General features: G+C 45.6%; 2 protein-coding genes and 1 long non-coding RNA gene across 6 annotated transcripts; all 3 read left to right on the top strand.

Annotated features, from left to right (window-relative positions):
- Nucleotides 1-5527: 5527 nt before the first annotated feature.
- LOC121565797 lies at nt 5528-8022 on the top strand. Of its 2 annotated transcripts, none has more exons than XM_045218549.1 (4): nt 5528-6461; nt 6744-6952; nt 7271-7358; nt 7768-8022. In XM_045218549.1, exons 1-4 carry the CDS (start codon nt 5633-5635, stop codon nt 7950-7952), a joined length of 1311 nt encoding a protein of 436 aa, XP_045074484.1. In that variant the 5' UTR covers nt 5528-5632; the 3' UTR covers nt 7953-8022. The 2 variants fall into 2 exon arrangements, with proteins under 2 accessions (XP_045074484.1, XP_041732150.2); XM_041876216.2 differs by having other exon boundaries at nt 6699-6952.
- A 1972-nt stretch (nt 8023-9994) lies between these two features.
- LOC121565799 lies at nt 9995-14740 on the top strand. Of its 3 annotated transcripts, none has more exons than XR_006000679.2 (5): nt 9995-10254; nt 10554-10666; nt 11271-11405; nt 11755-11832; nt 14699-14740. It is a non-coding gene; the product is annotated as an uncharacterized LOC121565799 (long non-coding RNA). The 3 variants fall into 3 exon arrangements; XR_006000677.2 differs by lacking the exon at nt 14699-14740 and adding an exon at nt 13624-13818; XR_006000678.2 differs by lacking the exon at nt 14699-14740 and having other exon boundaries at nt 11755-12045.
- A 4032-nt stretch (nt 14741-18772) lies between these two features.
- LOC121565796 (serine/threonine-protein phosphatase 6 regulatory ankyrin repeat subunit A-like) lies at nt 18773-22205 on the top strand. Its single transcript, XM_045218550.1, has 8 exons — nt 18773-18808; nt 20584-20801; nt 20984-21129; nt 21256-21338; nt 21433-21515; nt 21641-21720; nt 21914-21993; nt 22056-22205. The coding sequence occupies exons 1-8, from the start codon at nt 18773-18775 to the stop codon at nt 22203-22205; spliced, it is 876 nt and encodes a 291-aa protein (XP_045074485.1).
- The last annotated feature ends 310 nt before the right edge of the window (nt 22206-22515 follow it).

Raw genomic sequence — 22515 nt, 5'->3', positions numbered from 1 at the left:
AGTATTGGAGCCATAGAATTTGAGTGATTCTATTCTAATTCTAGAATGATTCTAATTCTATGATACTAATTCTATAATTGGAACACATCCTCACACTCACATTATAGCAGTGACCTAAGAGAGATTCCCTTTTCTCTATCTAGATCCCATAAAGATCACAGAGAGGCTGAGAGACTAACCAAGTTGGACGAGGCTGTTCTAGAGACAGATACCCCAACTCAGTCACAGGAGGTTGAAGGAGAGAGTGAGTTGGACGAGGCTGTTGCCATCCCATCTGAGTCGCAGGAGGATGAAGGAGATAGTGAGTTGGACGAGGCTGTTGCCATCCCATCTCAGTCGCAGGAGGTTGAAGGAGAGATTGAGTTGGACGAGGCTGTTGCCATCCCATCTGAGTCGCAGGAGGTTGAAGGAGATAGTGAGTTGGACGAGGCTGTTGCCATCCCATCTCAGTCACAGGAGGTTGAAGGAGAGAGTAAGTTGGACAAGGCTGTTGCCATCCCATCTCAGTCGCAGGAGGTTGAAGGAGATAGTGAGTTGGACGAGGCTGTTGCCATCCCATCTGAGTCGCAGGAGGTTGAAGGGGAGAGTGATTTGTACGAGGCTGTTGCCATCCCATCTCAGTCACAGGAGGTTGAAGGAGAGAGTGAGTTGGACGAGGCTGTTGCCATCCCATCTCAGTCGCAGGAGGTTGAAGGAGAGATTGAGTTGGACGAGGCTGTGGCCATCCCATCTCAGTCGCAGGAAGTTGAAGAATTGAGTGAGTTGGACGAGGCTGTTGCCATCCCATCTCAGTCACAGGAGGTATGATGTATTTTTCTATTACATGTATGACATTTCATTGAGATATTTTGTGTTTTAATGACGCAAAATTGAATTCCAGCCTAACTCTGCTTTCTGTTGTCGCCATCAGGATGCAGTGGTGACATTCACTACCGTGACCCACAAGGTCTCCAGCCTCACCCTCAGCAGGGGAAAGAGAAGCTACCCAGACCTACACACCTTTGTGCAGGACATGAAGGACGAGTAAGTTGCTCTTTGGCTTCCCCATGCATCCCCTAGATATGTTCCCTATCTCAATTGCATACTCCTCGTGTCCTCTCTTCTCAAAACCCATTGGATGAGAAAGCCAGAGGTCCCGCCCTTCTGAACTTCTCATCCAATGGGTTTTGAGAAGGAGGCGAGGAGATTGAGAGTCTCCCATAGTCTCGGGCCAATACAAAGGACTCAACGGACCAAATAACCAATCAGGGATGTCTGGGTGTGGCCTAGTTCCATAGAGGTCCATCCATAACGTAGTCTAAGATAATAGAGGTAATGTCCATCCATAACGTAATCTAAAGATAATAGAGGTAATGTCCATCCATAACGTAATCTAAAATAATAGAGGTAATGTCCATCCATAACGTAGTCTAAGATAATAGAGGTAATGTCATGTAGTTCATTGTGTACTTGCATTTATTTACTTTTCAGCCATTGGAATCTGCTGAGTGAGAATATGCGTGCCGGGGTGAGTTATAGTCACCTCTAAAGTAGTTAATGTTGGTAAAATGGACCAAACATTCATTTGTGGAAATCCTGCAGGACCTTTAATCCTGAACCACTGCTTTAATTGACTAGCTTGAGTAAATGGTTCTAAGTTTTATATCAGTGCAGCCCCTTTAACAAACTAACTCTGTATGGTCTTTTAACATTGCAGATGAGCAGACATGAGTTTAGTGCCAAGTGCATGGATATTGTAGCATGGGTGATGGAGTCTACATCCACTGTGGTTGTTCCCGCCCTTGACCTCACCATGCAGATAGAGCTCTCTGATTCGCCAAGCTCTTCTGGATCAGGAAGTAATGAGGCAGGAGAGGTGACCTCTCTTGGCCGCAGCGTCAGATTCAGCTGTAGTGGAGGAGCCAGCAGGTGCACCAGCGCCAGAACTGCCTACAGCACACGCACTCCCACGCCTTTCCCCTCCTCTCACAGGTACCTAGCCCTATCCCCTCCTCTCACAGGTACCTAGCCCTATCCATGCCTCTCACAGGTACCTAGCCCTATCCACGCCTCTCACAGGTACCTAGCCTTATCCACGCCTCTCACAGGTACCTAGCCCTATCCATGCTTCTAACAGGTACCTAGCCCTATCCATGCCTCTCACAGGTACCTAGCCCTATCCCCTCCTCTCAAAGGTACCTAGCCCTATCCTCTCCTCGCACAGGTACCTAGCCCTATCCCCTCCTCTCAAAGGTACCTAGCCCTATCCTCTCCTCTCACAGGTACCTACCCCTATCCCCTCCTCTCACAGGTACCTACCCCTATCCACGCCTCTCAAAGGTACCTAGCCCTATCCCCTCCTCTCACAGGTACCTAGCCCTATCCCCTCCTCTCACAGGTACCTACCCCTATCCCCTCCTCTCACAGGTACCTACCCCTATCCACGCCTCTCACAGGTACCTAGCCCTATCCCCTCCTCTCACAGGTACCTACCCCTATCCACGCCTCTCACAGGTACCTAGCCCTATCCCCTCCTCTCACAGGTACCTAGCCCTATCCCCTCCTCTCACAGGTACCTAGCCCTATCCCCTCCTCTCACAGGTACCTAGCCCTATCCATGCCTCTAACAGGTACCTAGCCCTATCCCCTCCTCTCACAGGTACCTAGCCCTATCCATGCCTCTAACAGGTACCTAGCCCTATCCACGCCTCTCACAGGTACCTAGCCTTATCCACGCCTCTCACAGGTACCTAGCCCTATCCATGCTTCTAACAGGTACCTAGCCCTATCCATGCCTCTCACAGGTACCTAGCCCTATCCCCCTCCTCTCAAAGGTACCTAGCCCTATCCTCTCCTCGCACAGGTACCTAGCCCTATCCCCCTCCTCTCAAAGGTACCTAGCCCTATCCTCTCCTCTCACAGGTACCTACCCTATCCCCCTCCTCTCACAGGTACCTACCCCTATCCCCTCCTCTCACAGGTACCTACCCCTATCCACACCTCTCACAGGTACCTAGCCCTATCCCCTCCTCTCACAGGTACCTACCCCTATCCACGCCTCTCACAGGTACCTAGCCCTATCCCCTCCTCTCACAGGTACCTAGCCCTATCCCCTCCTCTCACAGGTACCTAGCCCTATCCCCTCCTCTCACAGGTACCTAGCCCTATCCATGCCTCTAACAGGTACCTAGCCCTATCACCACCTCTCACAGGTACCTAGCCCTATCCACGCCTCTCACAGGTACCTAGCCTTATCCATGCCTCTCACAGGTACCTAGCCCTATCCATGCCTCTAACAGGTACCTAGCCCTATCCATGCCTCTCACAGGTACCTAGCCCTATCCCCTCCTCTCAAAGGTACCTAGCCCTATCAACTCCTCTCACAGGTACCTAGCCCTATCCCCTCCTCTCAAAGGTACCTAGCCCTATCCTCTCCTCTCACAGGTACCTACCCCTATCCCCTCCTCTCACAGGTACCTACCCCTATCCACGCCTCTCAAAGGTACCTAGCCCTATCCCCTCCTCTCACAGGTACCTACCCCTATCCACGCCTCTCACAGGTACCTAGCCCTATCCCCTCCTTTCACAGATACCTAGCCCTATCCCCTCCTCTCACAGGTACCTAGCCCTATCCCCTCCTCTCACAGGTATCTAGCCCTATCCCCTCCTCTCACAGATACCTAGCTCTATCCCCTCCTCTTTTTGAAGGTATTTCCTGTTATAGGTACAAATATCCATTCCAGATCCACTTAGTGAGAAATACTACTTAGATACTACACAACTACTCTAAAACGTTTACTCTGAATGTTAATGTTTGGTCTGAGTGTGGTTTGAGATGGTTCACAATGCTTCCTTTGAATAACAATAACAAGGTTGAGTTTGTGTCCCAAATTCTTGGATCATATTTTTTTATTTTGTTACCATATACTATTCATTTCTGTTGTGCATTCTGCAGGTCCATGACCTCTTTGCTAAGTGAGAACGAAGAGCGATATGTCTCCTCACCTGAGGGTGGCGATAGAGAGATGAGACACAGACCACACTCAGCACCACTGAGATCTGTGTTTGGCATCTCTGAGGACTCTGTCTTCGACATGGTCCAGAGCGGCCAGTCGCAGGGTGACATCGTACCGCCGCCCAAACGGAGTAGACAGGAGAAATAAAGACCTAGCAAAATGTCAACGGATGGCAAGTTTATGATGGGTATTGTCTAGTTGGTTATAAACCTTCTCAACTCCAGATTGGCTGAGCTAATGCGAAGTGTCAGTCAGGGAACTCTAGTTCTGCTGACTGGAAGTATCTCAGCAAGTCAACAGTTTGCCCAAGAGATGCTAAGCATGGTGACTTCTAAGATGTATTCCCATGCCATAAAGCATATTGCGCTCGGCCACAAGTCTCCCCTTGAGTTAGAGAGGGAGCTTGAGGCCATCTTGGGTCCTCTGGCTGGACAGGTCATAGTCATCATCATAGATAGCATCATCAAGGCTAAAGCCAACGGAGGAAATGAGGGGAGAGCGTCCAGCCCCTTGACCTATTTTCTAACTGCCATGTTCTGGGTGGAAGTGAGTTCAGGTTCCCAGAAGATTTATACCAAAACCCTGGACAAACTAAGGAAGCTGTTCACCTCCCACCATCTCACTGAGGGAAAAAATACTCCTGTGCAAATCGAGCTTTCTGTAACTGGACTACTTGTAACTGAGACCACTGTGCAGGAATCTCCTGTAACTGAGGCCACTTTGGCAGTGTCTCCTGTACAGAAGACAGACAGTAAGACCCCTTCTAAGTCCCCAGCTTCAGCCTACCAGCTCACCCTCGACACCTGCACTAAAGGGGTAATCAAACAGGTGATCTCGGTGATGAGAGGGACACTTCAAAGGAAGACTGCTCCGCTTCCGTTGGGGAGAGCACGTCAAATTCATCCTTCGACTTCAACCAGAAGTTGGACTCGATAATTTCGAAATTGGAGGACCTCTCCATTTCGAGTGATGTGACGTCAGCCGAGATTGCCACACTCACGCGATCTCTTAGTGCAGCCAGCAGAACCTCTAACATTTCCATCCAGAGCTTTCACAGTGCTGAGTTCCGAGCTAAGGCCAAACACATTGTGAGTGAGACCATTCTCAGAGCTGCTAGCAAAGCCAGCCATTCTTTGCTACAGAGCATGCCTAGCACCACCTTCTCACACCATGCGGTTTCTACAGCCGAAGATATAGTAAATATTATCATGCAAGACCTTGAAAGTGTATCCCAGTACACTGTGGACGACGCAGACTCCTTCCCACTAGGAGAGAAAAAGCTGGAGTTCCAGCTCAAACCCAGAGTTGTCTTTGACAACTTATTGGATGCTGCTCAAACCATGTACCACAGAGTAAAGGATAGACTGAACATCTTTTTCTCTTTTCCACCAGTGTCAGTCACCACAGCCAAATATGTGCTGGACTCCGCCCCCTGTGGAGACACTCAGACATTCTAAGTCCGCTGACACTGCTCTTGTTGAGGACAGGAGCCGCCCTCCGTCTGTGAGAAGTGAGAAGCCTTTGTCAAAAGTCTGTTTGGCTAAAGGTCTAAAACCCTTCTGTCTTCGAGTGGCTCTTCAACAGACCACCATGTAATTGACACATGCAGTGAGGATGTCACTCTGCCCACCAGGAGTATGTCAGTTGTGAGCAACAACAGTTTGAAGAGAGCCTCTCCTCTCCACGGCAGTGGATTGAGTGAAAGTTGCAAACCTCTTGTGGCTCTAAAAGACGTAACAGTGGCAGTCAGCCAAGAAGGCTTTAGCAAAACTGCAAAGAAGACGCTCAGCTTGATCCTAAATGTGATCAAGTGTAGAGTGGCCAACTCTGAGAGTTCATCTGTTGGGCAGATTGCAAGTGAGGAGTGTCTGATAGCCACTAACATGTTAGACTCTGTACTGGAGAGCCTTGACCAGTTGCCTGACATGAGCGCTGCCGATGAGATCACAAGGACAGAATCCCATACCTCTATCGCAATGGATGAGACAGGTTCACGGTCAACGCTTGTGAGCCAACAAGAAATAAACATATCTGACACCAATATCATAGTGAAAACTATAATGGACACAATGAAGACGGACGACCCAGAGATGACTTCAGCAGAAGAAAATCTGGATAGGCTCCTGTCAGTTGAAGCCCTTCAAGGTGCGTCTGGCAACCTGATCACAAAGGTCCATGGTCTCATTCAGGAGATAACCATAAACCGCCAGCTTCAATCCATGGTTGGCCACAGAAGCCTCTCTCAACCAGCGCTGCCTAAACCAGCCCTGAGGAAGCTGTCAAAGGACGATGCCTCAGAGCTCATTTACAACTTTGCCCAGACTTCTGTTAGGAGACTCCTGGGGCAGTGTATGGGAAGGCCTATGCCACCATCGGCTGAAATGGTTTTGGATCAGGTCATCAAGTTGATGACAGACGTGGTGATGGACAGCCTGACTTATGTGTCCAAGTCTACAATGGAGGATGGTAAGTGAAAGTACCTCTTTTCATCTGCATAGGACTTAATTGTAACATGCTCAATACATTGCGTTTTATGATGTGAAATTCACTGGTTGTGTCCAAAATGGCACCTTCTTCCATATTTAGTGCACTACTTTTGACCAGACCCTATGGGCCCTGGTCAAAAGTAGTGCACTATAAAGTGAAGAGAATGCCATTTGGGATGCAGTGACTGACTTCAATGGCTGCGTCCTCTTCTCCCAGTTATTGTACACAGGTCGGTCACACTAGCGAGCTCTTCTCACTCAGACACCAGCAATGCCACAAGTGACATCACTCATGGTGTTGTAGCTGACCTTAATGCTACTGAGGAATTCCCTGCCAGGAGCCTTAGCCCGGCTGATGTAAAGGCTGACGGCATGGCCCGCCTTCCCTCTGCCAGAGGGGAAGAGACTAAGAAGAACAGGAAGTGGCGTTTCCTACCGAAAATGCATACGTTTCCAAAGATCATGATTAAGGTAGGGTGCTCTGTGTTTTGAGATTACCTCTGTAAGGCAGGGCTGACATTTACCCTACAGATTCACTACACCCCTATTGTCTCCATTGTCTTTAGGAGGTTGAGTGAGGACGCTGTAATGCAATCCTAATACACATGGGAGAGAGTCAATGGCTATGTCCCAAATGGCACCCTATTCCCTATATAGTGCACTACTTTTTACCAGCGCTCTATGGGCCCTTTTCAAAAGTTGTGCCTTACGTAGCGAATAGGGTGCCTTTTGGGATGCACACTCTGTATTTTACACAGGCTCAGTTGTCCTGATGTGTTTTGTCAACAGCTGTTCAAGACAAAAGGGGAACCGAAGAGACACCCTGAACAGGATGCACTGCCTACCAAACGTCTCAGAGAGACTCATATTTCACAGGGTAAGTGATAAGCATCGATAATGTCATATTGATGTATCACCCTATGACAAGCTTGTTAAAACAGTGACAACAGATACAGGCAGACCGACGGACAGACATGCAGACAGACAGGCAGACTGACAGGCAGACGGACGGGCAGACAGACAGACAAGGCAGACAGAAAGACAGGCAAACAGGCAGACAGACAGACGGACAGGCAGACGAACAGGCAGACAGACAGACAGGCAGACAGGCGGACAGACGGACAGACGGACAGACAGACAGGCAGACAGACAGACGGACAGGCAGACGGACAGGCAGACAGACAGGCAGACAGACAGGCAGGCAGACGGACAGGCAGACGGACAGGCAGACGGACAGACACAAACACACACATTCATTTTCTGATTATGAAATCTTCTTATGACAGATGCTGAGTGTGAGGTTCCAGAGGTTCCATCCACTCCCCCTCCCAAGGAGGACCTGACAACCACACCGGCCCCTGCTCCCCAGGAGTCCCAGTCCCGTAAACGCCCACTCATAGTCAGGGTGTTACACGCTCTCTCCAGAGCCATCTCCAAACCATTCAGAGGAGCTTCTGGGAAGAAGAATTAGCCAAATGCCTGATTTTATTAATATGATATTTTAATCAGAGCCTTTATTTAATAAAACATTACTGCATTGATTTCTGTCTATAGTAGTCTTCATGTATGTGCAAGATAACGGTAAAGTACTTCAAACCACATAGTCAAAAGTATTCATAGTGAAGTACCGTTTATGATTATTGATTGTGGAAATACACATAATACAGAAAAGTTCTTGTCACATATAAAGACAGACATAAAGGAGAACTCCGTAGACCAGTCACATTCTCAAGCCATAACTAAATCCATGAATGGATCTCCTATAAGATGACAGGAGAACATTTGTAACACTTTCTATGAAGCCTATATCTATAATGCATACACTCAAGTCATTTACATTTTACATTTTAGTCATTTAGTAGAAGCTCTTATCCAGAGCGACTTACAGTTAGTGAGTGCATACATTTTTGATTTTTTTCATACTGTCATACACTCATAATGACTTAATTGAGTTAAGTGTTAAGTAAAGTGCAGTTATAAACACATAATGAGGGCTTATTATGTATTTCTTGCAATAAAAAAAGAAAAATGCTACTAGTTTATTAAATATTCATGACTGCTATTGCACGGCTCATGTCCACACTTCTGTACAATAGGGGGCAGTAATGCACCATAACGTTGGATGCCAACTGCCTATAAACCCCACTGAAGAAGAAAAAGCTACTCATGTAATGCATGCTGGAAAGCAGACAAAAACTAATGATTTGCAAGAGATCTAAACACGATTTATAAGCTACTGAACAACAAGTCCAAGAAATCATTGCTAACCGCGTTTGCACTTTGAACAGATTTCTCTACAATAATAATGGAAGATGTGACTGGGGCTCAGCTCATTGCAGAGGCACTAAAAGCTCAGGTGAAGTGTGTGCAATATATATAAAACAGTGTTATACTGTGTAACCGTGTTGCTAATAATATATTAGTCGCTGATCATGTCCTTGGCAGTGAGAATGTAGCACTACGAGTTGTGAAAGTGTGCTATAGGTCATTGCACTGGTATAGCTAACTATTAATATTGTTGTAGAAAAACATTTAAATGTTTATGTGGAATAGTATATGTTAACACCCTTGTTGATGCATGCCAATGTGTGTGTCAATGCAAAGAAAATCTAAACTACATTGTAACAATTCATATACAATTCAGTATGAAAATGTATGCACTCACTAACTGTAAGTCGCTCTGGATAAGAGCGTCTGCTAAATGACTAAAAATGTTTTTAAAAAAAGGTAAATATACTGTATCTACATGTATCTCTCTACAGAATGTAGAATATATGTTTGGAATAAGATTAGTTTGTGATCCACTTGCGTACTCTGCCCACCAGCTGATCCACAGAGGCCCACATATAGTTGAATAGTTGGTGTTCCAGTCATTGAAGTAGCTATGGCAGCTCAAGCCTCAGGAATCAAGTATGTGTGAATGCGCAATGAACAAGCCATAAGCCACCTTTTTATTACTAAACCAGCTCTCCCCAAATCATGTGATATTAACTACCCGTACATAGACTACAGGAGCGTGTAGTGTGTGAGGGTCAGTTTCATAGCTTTTTGCATTGCTAATTATGTCTGCCTGTCTGTCTGACCCTTTGTGTGTCTGTCTGCCTGTCTTCCTGTCTGTCCCTCTGTCTGTCTGTTCCTCTCCAGTCCAGGTGCGTGTCTGGTTGTGTCTGGACCGGGACTCATCCATGCACTTGGTGGAATGGCCAACGCTAACATGAACTGCTGGTATGCTAGAACTCCACAAACAGAAGACCCTACTACTCATGTTCATTGGTCCTTTCAAAAGAAGGGATGCTATCCGCACACTGCAAAAAATGATCTGAGGACTCCAAACTATCTCAGATTGTCAGTTGATGTCATTGTGTGATACCTCTCTCTCTGTAGGCCTGTGATTGTTATTGGAGGCTCCTCCGATCAAAACCAAGAAACCACTGGGGCGTTTCAAGAGTTTCCACAGGTACCGATTCAACCATGATATTTCTGACTTTTGAACATTAGGGGGTTGTTCAGTCTACTCTGACTCCCTCTGTGTAGTCCTCTTCATATCATTTGGTATCACCTGCAATTGTCTGTTTTCTGACCTCTAATTTTCCAGCTTAGCAAGGTACCTTAACTGCTTCATAAGAGCACAGCACAGCCTTAATTGATCTGAATGGAAGGGTGTTTGGTCTGTCTAAGGCAGCACGCACTAGCATGTATGGACGTCCAGGTGCTGTATACGTAGACATATCTGGGGACATGGTCAATGCTAAATTGGACAGGAGCAGAGCCAGGTTAGTGGCCATCACTGTCTTTCATCCATTTAAAATGTATACTAATGTGTTACTGTTGAATATGTATACCTCTGAATTCACATCACCGTAGTCATTTTTATTTTATCTTGTTATACCTTTTAACGTCTGAAGTGAACCAGAAATTAAATTACTTAGAAAATATAGCACTATATCAAAATATTCTCATCAGAGAATAGCAATAAGCCTAGATAGACCTTCATGGTTTATTTACATATGCAATAAAGTTGCTAGGTAACATGTTTAATGTTTGACCTATTATTTATTATTTCCTTTGTCAGAGAGGTGCCCTGTAGTCCACCTCCTCCTGTGAGTATGGCTGACCATATGGCGATCACAGAAGCACTGGCGGTCCTGAAAGGAGCCAAACGGCCTTTACTCATCATTGGCAAAGGTAGGCATTGCTTTTTAATAGCCAGATAATCTGGGGGAAACAGAACTAAAATCTTGCATAATTGCGTCAGATACTTGGATAAGGTCTGGGGAGATGTTAAGAGAAAGATACTAACGCCACTTGCGAACTCTCCACCCCCTAAACGGAAACTCTCTGCAAGTTTCAGGCAAGTTTATGTGCCAAATGTCCCCTCCCGTTCTGAAATTGAAAAGATGCGAGCACCTGCGAAATCGGGATTTGTCCAAATGATTAGTGGTGAAAAATCAGCGTACCGGAACAAAGTTGTCACATCCCAGTCTGTTGACAGACGCTACTTCCAGTTATGTTACGTGCGTCTGTCCAAGAGAGATCAATAGCCAGCTGAGACGCACTGTAACACATATAGCACTGTACCACGGTTCAGTTGAAAACTGGGCCACGGTCAGTCGACAAATGTTGTTGACATGATTTCTCATTCTACCTGTCCGAGAGGCACGTTCGTTCTACATGCTATATTTCTATCTGAACGTTGCACAACGTTTTGCTCAGCTGAATGCATCCCAGTTGTGAAGGCCAGTCTGTTGAAATCCGTGTGGCAGTGCCCTCTGTCTGTGTCCCTCTGCAGGTGCAGCCCATTGAAGAGCAGAGGGGCTCTGAAGGAGCTGGTGGAGGGGTGTGACCTGCCCTTCCTGCCCACCCCCATGGGTAAAGGGGTGCTGCCTGACGATCACCCCAACTGTGTTGCTGCTGCCCGCTCCAGGTCAGCCTCTCCTTCTCTCAGCTGGCATCATATTCATGTACAGACCATTGACTGTATAAGTAGGACCAAGAATTTCCCTGACCATTTGAACGGACCAGGAAACTCCTGAAATCCCTATCTATAACTAGTCTCTCCTGGCCAGGTCATGTCAATGTAAACTGGTGTCAATCAAACAACTACACACTCCTATAACTAGCCTCTTTTCATTACATTTTGTTTTGTCCCTGCTCTCCTCCTCCTCTCTTCCTATCCTCCTCCTCCTCTCTTCCTATCCTCCTCCTCCTCTCTTCCTCCTCCTCCTCCTCCTCTTCCTATCCTACTGGTTCTATGGTCTTGGAGGGGACTGCAGAGCTCTGCTCCAGTCTGATGTTGTGGTCCTACTTGGTGCCAGACTCAACTGGATCCTGCACTTTGGCCTTCCCCCCAGGTTTGACACCCAAGTAAAGGTCATCCAGCTAGGTCAAAGGTTACCAGTAGGGTTTCTTTTTTTTCCTTATTTTTTTCGGATTCCAGATTTTCTGCTTATTCCGTTCTGATTTCTGGAATCTTCCAACAGGGATTTCTGGGAATTTTGGGAAAGTAACTGTAATTTTGCAACCCTAGTCACAGGTCATTTCATAGTGAACTACAGTTCATTGTAACCAGGTATAGAGGAATTTGACTCAGTCTATTGGATTTAGTCTATCAATTATATAGCTTCTCTATAAGTCTTTGTGGTCTCTCCAAATAATGTCATGGCTGTCTTAGTGCTGTACAGTACATCTATATTTAAGCAATAAGGCCCGAGGGGGTGTGGTATATGGCCAATATACCACGTCTAGGGGCTGTTCTTAAGCACGATGCAACGCGGAGTGCCTCGATACAGCCCTTAGCCGTGGTATATTGGCCCTATACCACAAACCCCAGAGGTGCCTTATTGCTATTATAAACTGGTTACCAACGTAATTCGAACAGTCAAAATACATTTCAAATCAAATCAAATCAAATTGGATTGGCCACATGCGCGAAATACAACAGGTGCAGACATTACAGTGAAATGCTTACTTACAGCCCTTAACCAACAGTGCATTTATTTTTAACAAAAAAGTAAAAATAAAACAACAACAAAAAAAGTGTTGAGAAAAAAGAGCAGAAGTAAAATAAAAGAACAGTAGGGAGGCTATATATACAGGGGGGTACCGGTGCAGAGTCAATGTGCGGGGGCACCGGCTAGTTGAGGTAGTTGAAGTAATATGTACATGTGGGTAGAGTTATGTGACTATGCATAAATAATTAACAGAGTAGCAGCAGCGTAAAAGGATGGGGTGGGGGGCAGTGCAAATAGTCCGGGTAGCCATTATTAGCTGTTCAGGAGTCTTAAGGCTTGGGGGTAGAAGCTGTTGAGAAGTGTTTTGGACCTAGACTTGGCACTCCGGTACCGCTTGCCGTGCGGTAGCAGAGAGAACAGTCTATGACTAGGGTGTCTGGAGTCTTTGACAATTTTGAGGGCCTTCCTCTGACACCGCCTGGTATAGAGGTCCTGGATGGCAGGAAACTTGGCCCCAGTGATGTACTGGGCCGTACGCACTACCCTCTGTAGTGCCTTGCGGTCGGAGGCCAAGCAGTTGCCATACCAGGCGGTGATGCAACCAGTCAGGATGCTCTCGATGGTGCAGCTGTATAATTTTTTGAGGATCTGAGGACCCATGCCAAATCTTTTCAATCTCCTGAGGGGGAATAGGCTTTGTCGTGCCCTCTTCACGACTGTCTTGGTGTGTTTGGACCATGATAGTTCGTTGGTGATATGGACACCAAGGAACTTGAAGCTCTCAACCTGTTCCACTACAGCCCCGTCGATGAGAATGGGGGCGTGCTCAGTCCTCTTTTTTTTCCCTGTAGTCCACAATCATCTCCTTTGTCTTGGTCACGTTGAGGGAGAGGTTGTTATCCTGGCACCACACGGCCAGGTCTCTGACCTCCTCCCTCAACGTGACCCATGTTATACGGTCAAATATACCACAGCTTTCAGCCAATCAGCATTCAGGGCTCGAGTCACCCGGTTTATAAAAGGGAACGTGTGTGTGTCAGCCTTAGCATTATGTGGTGGTGCCTGGTTATTTCTGTTGTGTTTAGCTTGAGGTTTGGCCACTCCTCCAGCTGCTGTTACGCACGGCTCTCTTCCTGTCGTGTCGTTGCTGGTATGTTGTAGTAACGTTCCACATAGGTTATTTATGTCAAGGTCAATGTCAAGGTTGATCTGTGTGCTGAGGAGATGGGGAACAACGTGCAACCTGCTGCTGCTCTCCTGGGGGACATCAATACTATTGTCAAGCAGGTAACACAACACAGTCCTGGGGGACTGGAGATCCTGGTTTGAATCCAGGCTCTGTCGTAGCCGGCCGCGACCGGGAGACCCATGGGGCGGCGCACAATTGGACCAGCGTCGCCTAGGGTAGTGGAGGGAATGGCCGGCTCAGTTCGTAGAGCATGGTGTTTGCAACGCCAGGGTTGTGGGTTTGATTCCCACGGGGGTATGAAAAAAAAATGTAACGTATGCACTAACTGTAAGTCGCTCTGGATAAGAGCGTCTGCTAAATGACTTAAACATGTTAAATGTAGAGGGCCCCCGTAAACAGTTCCACAAACGTCAGCATGAGTGCGCTGACTGTGGAAGCACTAATCACTGGACCAAAGCTCACTGTCAGATGCACCAGCTGTGCGTCAAGTGCTTTTCTCCGGGCCACATGAGCTTTGACTGTAGTGAGGCTGGGCAGCGACAGAACCCTGGATGTGGACAGACTGGCAGGTCTCAGGAAAACTAGAAAGCCTCCGTTCTGAGGAGGGCAATGTGGGGCATTCTTATTTTTCCTCCACTGATGATGATATCCAATCTGTTTATTCTTACTTTTGTGAGTCAGTACCCAAGAACAACACAGTCATTTTTCAGAACACAATGAGAATTACTCAGAATGACAGTTTGTTTTACACCACTGTGCTAGTACAGGATAAAGTTGAGCTGAAGGGGATGTTAGATAGTGGGTCCATGGCTACTACTCTGCGCGCAGATATTGTACCTCGGTTGAGGGAGGCAGGAGTGGTAGAGGGGAACTTTCTAGCTCCTTCAGACATCATCCTGGTGGGTTGTGGTGGGAACAAACTAGCCCAGTGGGCATGTGTGACTTAAAAATTCAATTTTATGGCTTCTGTTATGTAGTCCCAGTGCTTATTGTTGATGGGCAGGTTGATGAACTCATTGTGGGAACTAATGTGTTGAAGTCTCTGATTAGACAGTGAGTTTCTATGTGCTCACGCAGGTGCCCGAGAGCTGTGGCTGCACCAAGGGCTAAGCTATTGTGTGTTGTCTCTTCGTGTACAGGTATGTCATTTATTTTGTCAGGAATTATGTTGTATATCATTTTACTTGTATTGTATAGTGTGTTGTTAGGCACTGAATGTGTGCATGCAGCACCTGTTCTCTTTTGCCTGACCTTCAACTAGCAAGGTGCCCGAGAGCTGTGGCTGCACCAAGGGCTAACATCATTTTTTTGTCTCTTCGTGTGCAGGTCGAATAAAAATTATCCAACCATCAGAATTCCAGTTGTGGCAGTGTCCTAATATCGTGACCTGCCGACTGGTCAGCTCAAGCCGACCGCCGGAGCTGTGCATGTGGATGAGGTGCACGACTTGGGCATGTGAATTTGTTGATGGCTTACTGTAAGGGAATATATACTGTAAACAGTGAAAGTGAATGTAGCATATTCATTAGATACAGGTATTTGTGCTTATTTGTATGTTTTGGATGAATTTGTTTTTTGCATTTATTTTTTTCGGTATTTGAATGCACTAAATTACATTGTATTTTAGTGCTCTGTTGAGCCATGGAAGATTCTCAAATCCATAAAACGTGTTATGCTGGGGATTTTAGTGTGGGTAGAGGGGAGGGGTGTCCTTCCATTTACACCAATTGTACAGTCAGCTCCTGGGAGTAGAGCGTTTGCTAGTCCTGAGTTTGCAAGCACTGGGAGGGGTAGGCTGTTTGTTCCACCTGACCAGGGTATCCCACCTCTGTCTTTTGATGTACCATCATCCACAGTACTCGGTGATAATGGGACGCCTCCGAGTCAGCTTAGTGACCTTATTAAGCAGATTGGTTCAGAGATAGGAGAATCTATCAGAGCGAGTTTACTGCAGCCTGGGGTTTCAAGTCTTTCTCCTGCCCGTCCCCTCACCAACCCCAGCAGTTTCCCCTGCCTGAGCAGTGTGGGTCAACCTTTATTGATGCGTCCAAGCTGAATCTGGTTGTGAAGTCAGATGTTAGTGCTCCACCTCTTTTTAGGGGTGATGGCTCAGATAAGTACTCTGTCCTGGAGTGGGAGGAGTTAATGGAAGTCTACCTAGAGAAGAGGGGGTTACACTGGGTCTGGGAATGTTGGGGAGGTAATGTCTAGGCTCATGGGGAGGGCACGGGATGTGACCAAAGACTGGAAGCGTAACAACCTTGTTGTCACAGATGTTAAGGCGGTGTTCAGTGTTTTCAAGCAACACTTTGGGGATACTGTCTGCTCAGGTATGCCATTAGCTGATTTCTATTCAATCAAACCATATGCTAATGAGGGTCCAATAGATTTCTGGATTAGGCTTAACAAAGCTGCAGAGGCAGCCGAACAGTACCTTATGAGTGAGGGCAGGACCTTACCCAATCAGTGCTCAGAGTTGGCAGTCATGTTTGTACGCAACTGTCCTGATAAAGAGTTGGCCCAAGTGTTCAAGAGCAAACCCATTCGTGACTGGACAGCCAGTGAGGTACAGGATCGGTTGGATGAACTGTTAAGGGAACGTAAAGCATGTAGAACACAACTTTCACAGCAGGTTGCTGCTGTTTTTGACTGCCCTCAGGAGGGAGTGGGTCCTGTGAAAAGACCTAATGTGTCATCTTTTTCTCAATGTGGCCGTGAACCAGACCAGGCACCATCTGTATCTGAGGGTGGGACATTAAAGAAAGTTTTGACTTTGTTAGAGAAGGCTCTGGTCAGCAATACTCAGCAATACTCAGTCTGTGAGTGGCGCAGTGGTCTAAGGCACAAGCTTTCAGCATAAGTTTTACAGGTGTCATGCCCACCCGGAGAGCGACGTCCCAGATTGCAATGGTCGCTCTAACCTCTTCTTCGCTTTTTACCCAGTATATATAATCTTCCCAAGATGTGGGTGGCTCCCTCTACTGTCAAATCCCCTGTCTACAACACACACTTCCTGTCTGTTGTATGTGGCGTTACACTAAAACATTCCCTCTTGATACTAAAATAAACATCCTCAAAGGTTCCACTTAAACCCATTAAGAAAGTCATAATCTTAATACACTACATATCCCCCCTTCGAGACGAACTAAAAGTCTCGAAAACAAACAGAATAGGATTATGACAAGTAACAATTTATCTTATTGAGTATCTTTAACATTAAACCAAAAAACATTATTCTCTAGAGTGTAAATACCTTTCCATGAATTATGAATAAATGTTCATGAAGTGTGAATACATTACTATGAAATATGAACAAATCTTTATGGAGTTTGAGAGCGAAAAACTATCTGGCAACCTTCGTTCCAAATCCATCCATCAATCAAGACAGTAAAATTATCTCACGGTCCCTCTGCCCCAGGCAACCACCTAGGTACTCCCGATGAATTCATAAATCTTTATCAATGCATTTGAAACTATGATGCAATTAAATACACATGTAAGCCCCTGCAAACAAAATACTATCCAAAAAAATGTCCACTCAGGCTGGTCGACCCATCGGACCCTATAGTGGACCTCTATCCCTGCCTAGACTCCCTGTCCCTAAGCATTCACGAAATAAACAAAAACATCTAAGATTCCCACATGTATCCAATAACATCAAATATCATTCTACAAAAAGTAATACCTAAGAATATGACACATATTATGTATTACACATGCAAATATGTCTATATTTCATTGCAGACACTGGAATGTAGTTCACTACACTTCATCTCCCCCGTAGTCTCCTCGTCCAATGCATCGTTGATGATGGAATCGGAATCTTTCCACACCTTCCTTGTTCCATCTCCTCCAGTCATTCTCCTTTCATATTGTCCTTGTTTGAGTATTTCAATCTCTACATATTCCCCCAAATGCTTCTGGAAGAAAAGAAAAGACCAAACAGTATCTTTTGCAAAACAACACTTTCAAATTAAACATCAATATCAACTAAGAATATAAAAATTATATATAAATGATGTATGAATCACATTATCCTATTTCTCCCCTTTGATTCATAACATCATACTAAAATCACACTAATATTTAAAAAAATTAAATAAAATTTAATGATCAAATAATCAAAAAGGATATTTATCCATCAATTCTCCATCCAGTCCCACTTCTCCATCTTCATCCAGATCAGGAACAGTCAACAACGGCATCTGAGTGTTGTCTCCAGGCATCACAACTCCAATTTATCTCAATATCATAGCTTTCTCAAAGGTCAGTAACAAATTACAAACATCACACACAGTGCTATCAAAACTGCAACTAAAATCTGAACCATCACTGCTCCCACTGGGCCTAACTGATCTTGAAACCAAGACTTCGCTGCTGACCATCCAGCTCCTTCAGATCTACCAAATGCATCCCTTATATTCTTCAATGCATCTATAACTATCTGGAATCAAAGTATAGGTAATATTATCAATATGATCTGCCAAAAATGTTACACCATACCATGGAAAAAGTCCCCCCTTCTCTCTTAGACTTATCATCCAATGATAGGCTTCAAGACTATGAAATGTCGCCATGTCTCTTTTCACCCTATTTCCAAACCTAGATTCAGATTTATCTGTGTCCGGTGCTACCCCTCTTTTAATGGTAGAAACCTCATAAGGAAGCTTCAACGTTGACATGTAACAACATCCTGTCCATCCATAGGGTAAGAATATATACGCTTTATCACCACAAACCCTCCAAATATCTCTAAACTTCCCAATAGTCACATTGTCAGGCAAAAGCTAATCTTTTAACCATCAAAGTCCTGCTCTTCTTACTAACTGGTACATAAAAAGTTACATTATATTTCTCATTACTACCCTTAAGGTCATGCTTACCCAAAGTTATCATATAATCATCACAATCTGATATTCCCATAAACATACCCTTTACATCATATGTTTTATTAGAATAAAAACAACTTTTAGCCCTCAATGGTTTCACCTCCAATGAATCAGGGTTCGCTGTTACCTGATTTTCCTTCCCATCTAACAAATTCACATAAGTTAATTCACTTAACCCAATAACACTTAAACCTAGGCTTAAACAAATGTTTTGACAACGACATTATTTTATCTGTTAATGATTGTTGCTGATACAATAGCCATGACAAAGCATAAGACTGACACATACTCGATAGAGGCTGAGCGACCGTCTCTAAAATGTAACCCCACGTGTCTGGTGCTGGAATTCTCAACAGACATGGACCCTCAAGATTCCTCACTGATCTTACAGAATGAGCTAGCTGCTGGAACCAAAGATTCCTACCTGCCCATCCATCTTTAATTTTCACAACAGAAGAATCAAACCAATATGCCTTCCATTTAGTTTCTCTCTTCCCTAACGAGCGGTACTGATCAGATACCTCTCCTTGTCTGTCATTAAAATCAAAGACCTCATCCTGTACCTCCATGATAGTATCCTTCACTCTTTCAGATGAATCTATATTGTTCTCTACCACTATCTGCTCTCCTATTTTAACCCTATCGTTACTACCATTGACAGCACTCTCCATCCGTATCATTTCAGAAAAGTTGTTGTTGGTGTCTGTGTCATACTTCCTACATTTGTTACTGCCGTCGTACCATTAATCCCTTTCAAAGTTACCATTAAAGTAGTTGATTTAGTTGATGTATTAACACCCTTAACTACTTCTAGTGGGAAAGCTACCGATATCCTCTGTGTATTATTTACTGTTGGAGTGACTACTGTAATATACTTCTCCTGAACTCCATCGGTGACTGTGGAAGCTTCAACAGATTTCAAATCTTCCATTATAAGCGTCACTTTACGAATTACATAGCCTTTTAAACAATAATTCTTAACCGGAACAAATTTTAATGCTTGCACTAGATAAGTACACATATATTCTCTCTGATCTTTCTCTGTAACATTACGCAAAAATAAATGAACAATCACTCATAACCCTCTTCCACTTCCTTATCGTTGTACAAACTATACTTCCTTTGACTAGGTGCAACAGCTTCTACTTCTGGTCCTGATAACAATACTTCTTCTCCATAATTATCTCTCCATGTGGGAGGAACGTCCCCATCCTAACCCTAATAACAGTCTTTTTCCCCCTAAAATTGGTGCTGGAGCTATTGGTTCCCTTATAATCAAATGCGATATATTTATGGCTTTAATAACTATCAATGTTGAAAGAGTTAAATTGCTTCTCACTGTTGTTTTAATATGCTGAAGTGTTAATGTAATTGTTGTTACTTCATCTATTTTCCCTAAGACTTTTAACTCCTTACTTGTATTTCCCTCTATCACCACTAGTGTCACTTTTTTTTAGCTCTCGGTCCTACCTCTAATCCCTGACTTTCAAACTTTTGATTATAAAAAATACACCTACAATTACCTTGATCTTCCTGCTGGGAACTGTAAGTATAGATACTCAATCACCCTCAATCTTCTCTTATCATTCAGCAACGCATACTTTCTCAATGCATCTGCTCCTAACAGATCTAAACTCCTACCATATCTATCTTCCCACTAATCTCTAAAATGTCCTTCACCACTGTTCTCTCTCTCTTACTACTAACTTTGAAACTTAGCTTACTGTCCTAGAGTTCCTTCAATCTTAGTTTTCTTAACTTTTTAATCTAATCTTTTCTCCTAACCTTTAAAAACCTTTTTTCCACTGATTTATTCACAAAATCCCTTTACCACCAATTTTTTGAATATGTGATTGGGAAGTCCCCACCTGCTTCTGACTTCTTCACACACAGACTTGACAAACGACTAAACATCTTTTAGCCTAGCCTGAAATCTCTTGGTGTAGGAATGTAACCAAGAATAACAGTCACCCCTTTTAACTTAATTTTTCAGACAGATTGTCTAATAGGCAGTCTAATAGATTATTATTAGTTATTTCAAATCCATTCTTGTCTCCCCGCCCTTCCTCCCAGGCGGTGACGGGTCATGAGGAGTGTGTGGAGGCCCTGCTGCAGCACAGCGCCAGCTTCCTGGTTCGGGACTGTAAGGGGCGGACCCCTGTCCACCTGGCGGCGGCATCCGGACACACCGGGGTGCTGGGGGGCTCCACACGCCCGCCCAGTCAGTGGAGACCCTCCCGTCATCACAGACAACCAGGGCTACACGCCACTACACTGGGCCTGCTACAACGGTACGTACTGGACTAATGGAACACTAGATCTTTTCTGATTTTCTCTCTTCAGCACCGTAAACATGTCCCTGAATTAGGCAGGCCATACAACGGTACGTACTGACTAACTGGACTGTAGCTCTGTTCTCTCCTCCATGAAGTGTACACTCATTCACTCCCTCTTATGTTTCCTCTCTCTCCAGGACCCCCCTGCATGCGGCGGCTTTCACGGACCACGTGGAGTGTCTTCAGCTGCTGCTAGGCCACAACGCCCAGGTCAACTCCCCCGATGCCTCCGGGAAGACCTCCCTCATGATGGCTGCTGAGAACGGACAAACCAACGCTGTCGGTACGTAGCCCCCTCTCCTCCGCTTTGCCTCGCCCAGCCGGCTTAAGTTCAACATGTCTGTTTTACATTTTAATAAGTCGATTAATTTCCTAATTGAGTTTCTTTATGTTTCTCTGTCTGTGTCAGAGCTGTTGGGGAGCAGTGCCAAAGCAGAGCTCATCCTGCAGGATGCAGTCAAGAACACTGCTCTTCATCTGGCCTGCAGTAAGGTGAGCATCCCCACATGAAGATGACGTTCATCTGAACAGTTGGCTCTCTCTGGTTAAAATTTTGGTCTGACATGTTTGACTCTGGTTTTTAAAGGGGCATGAAACCAGTGCTTTGTTGATATTGGAGAAGATTACAGACAGGAACCTCATCAACTCGACTAACGCAGCCTTACAGACGTACGTATGGTTCAGCTGTATTAATTGGGCCAGAAGAATTAGAAGAAGTGCACTATGGGAATAGTCTGGCATTTGGGAGGTATCCTCATTTGCTGCTGGCTAATCTGACGGTACTTTCTCCTCAGGCCGTTACACGTTGCAGCCAGAAATGGTCTGACGGTGGTGGTTCAGGAGCTACTAGTGAAGGGTGCTAAGCGTGCTCGCAGTCGATGAGAATGGTAAGATCCATAACGCTAACACCGTTTTCTTCTGTACTTCTCTTCTCAATGTGTCCACAAATGTTTCTCTCTAGTCCACTGCTTGGTTATTGTCTTAACTTTGTGTCATGTTTTCATAAAGTGTTGTAGTAAACGGTGATGCTCTGAAGTGACCTCTGCTGTTCTGTTTGAACCCCTCAGGTTACACGCCTGCCTTGGCCTGCGCCCCCAAAAAGACGTGGCACTGCCTGGGCGCGTCAATCCTGGCCACCATGATGCCCGTGTCCCCCTGCAACCCGGCGCCCAGCCTGTCCTTCAGTGCCATTAACCACTACACCACCAGCCCTCCAAGAGTGTGACCTTCGACAGCCTGCCCGTGCTGCGTAGCGAGCACAGCTCCTACTGCAGCTTCAACAACATCGGCCACCGCGAACACGATGGAGGCTTCTACAAGGATGAGGAACTCAACGACTCAGACTCAGAGACATACTGAGGGGGGTGGTGGTCGCTGCCCAGGAGGGGAGCCAAGGGCAGGCGGATGGACAGTGAAGTGGGGCAGAGGCCACAAACAAATCCACACATACACACCGTGTCTTAAATCACCACAGCCAGCTTTGGGAGGGCACGAGCCGAGACAGTCCGCACAGGAGCCTTAAGAGTCCCGCAGATGGAGAGAGAGAAATGGAGGGAGGGAGGGAGGGAGAGGGGGAGGCACAACAGGCTGGCTGGCCACACTCATCCTCTCATACCACCAGGTGTCCTTCCAGCAAGTCTGGAAGCGTAACAACCTTGTTGTCACCGAT

The sequence above is a fragment of the Coregonus clupeaformis genome, unplaced genomic scaffold, assembly GCF_020615455.1.
Source record: "Coregonus clupeaformis isolate EN_2021a unplaced genomic scaffold, ASM2061545v1 scaf1660, whole genome shotgun sequence".
Taxonomy (NCBI): domain Eukaryota; kingdom Metazoa; phylum Chordata; class Actinopteri; order Salmoniformes; family Salmonidae; genus Coregonus; species Coregonus clupeaformis.
The sequence above is the reverse complement of the archived record's forward strand: the minus strand, read 5'-3'. Positions and strand labels throughout refer to the sequence as shown.

Coding starts and splice junctions, on each gene's coding strand:
- LOC121565796 (XM_045218550.1), top strand. CDS start 18,773: ATGACAAAGCATAAGACTGACACATACTCGATAGAG. Junction 21,339..21,432: donor TTCATCTGGCCTGCAGTAAG/GTGAGCATCCCC, acceptor TGGTTTTTAAAG/GGGCATGAAACCAGTGCTTT. Junction 21,721..21,913: donor GGGTGCTAAGCGTGCTCGCA/GTCGATGAGAAT, acceptor TGAACCCCTCAG/GTTACACGCCTGCCTTGGCC.
- LOC121565797 (XM_041876216.2), top strand. CDS start 5,633: ATGTCAGTTGTGAGCAACAACAGTTTGAAGAGAGCCTCTCCTCTCCAC. Junction 6,462..6,698: donor CAAGTCTACAATGGAGGATG/GTAAGTGAAAGT, acceptor CTCTTCTCCCAG/TTATTGTACACAGGTCGGTC. Junction 6,953..7,270: donor TTCCAAAGATCATGATTAAG/GTAGGGTGCTCT, acceptor TTTTGTCAACAG/CTGTTCAAGACAAAAGGGGA.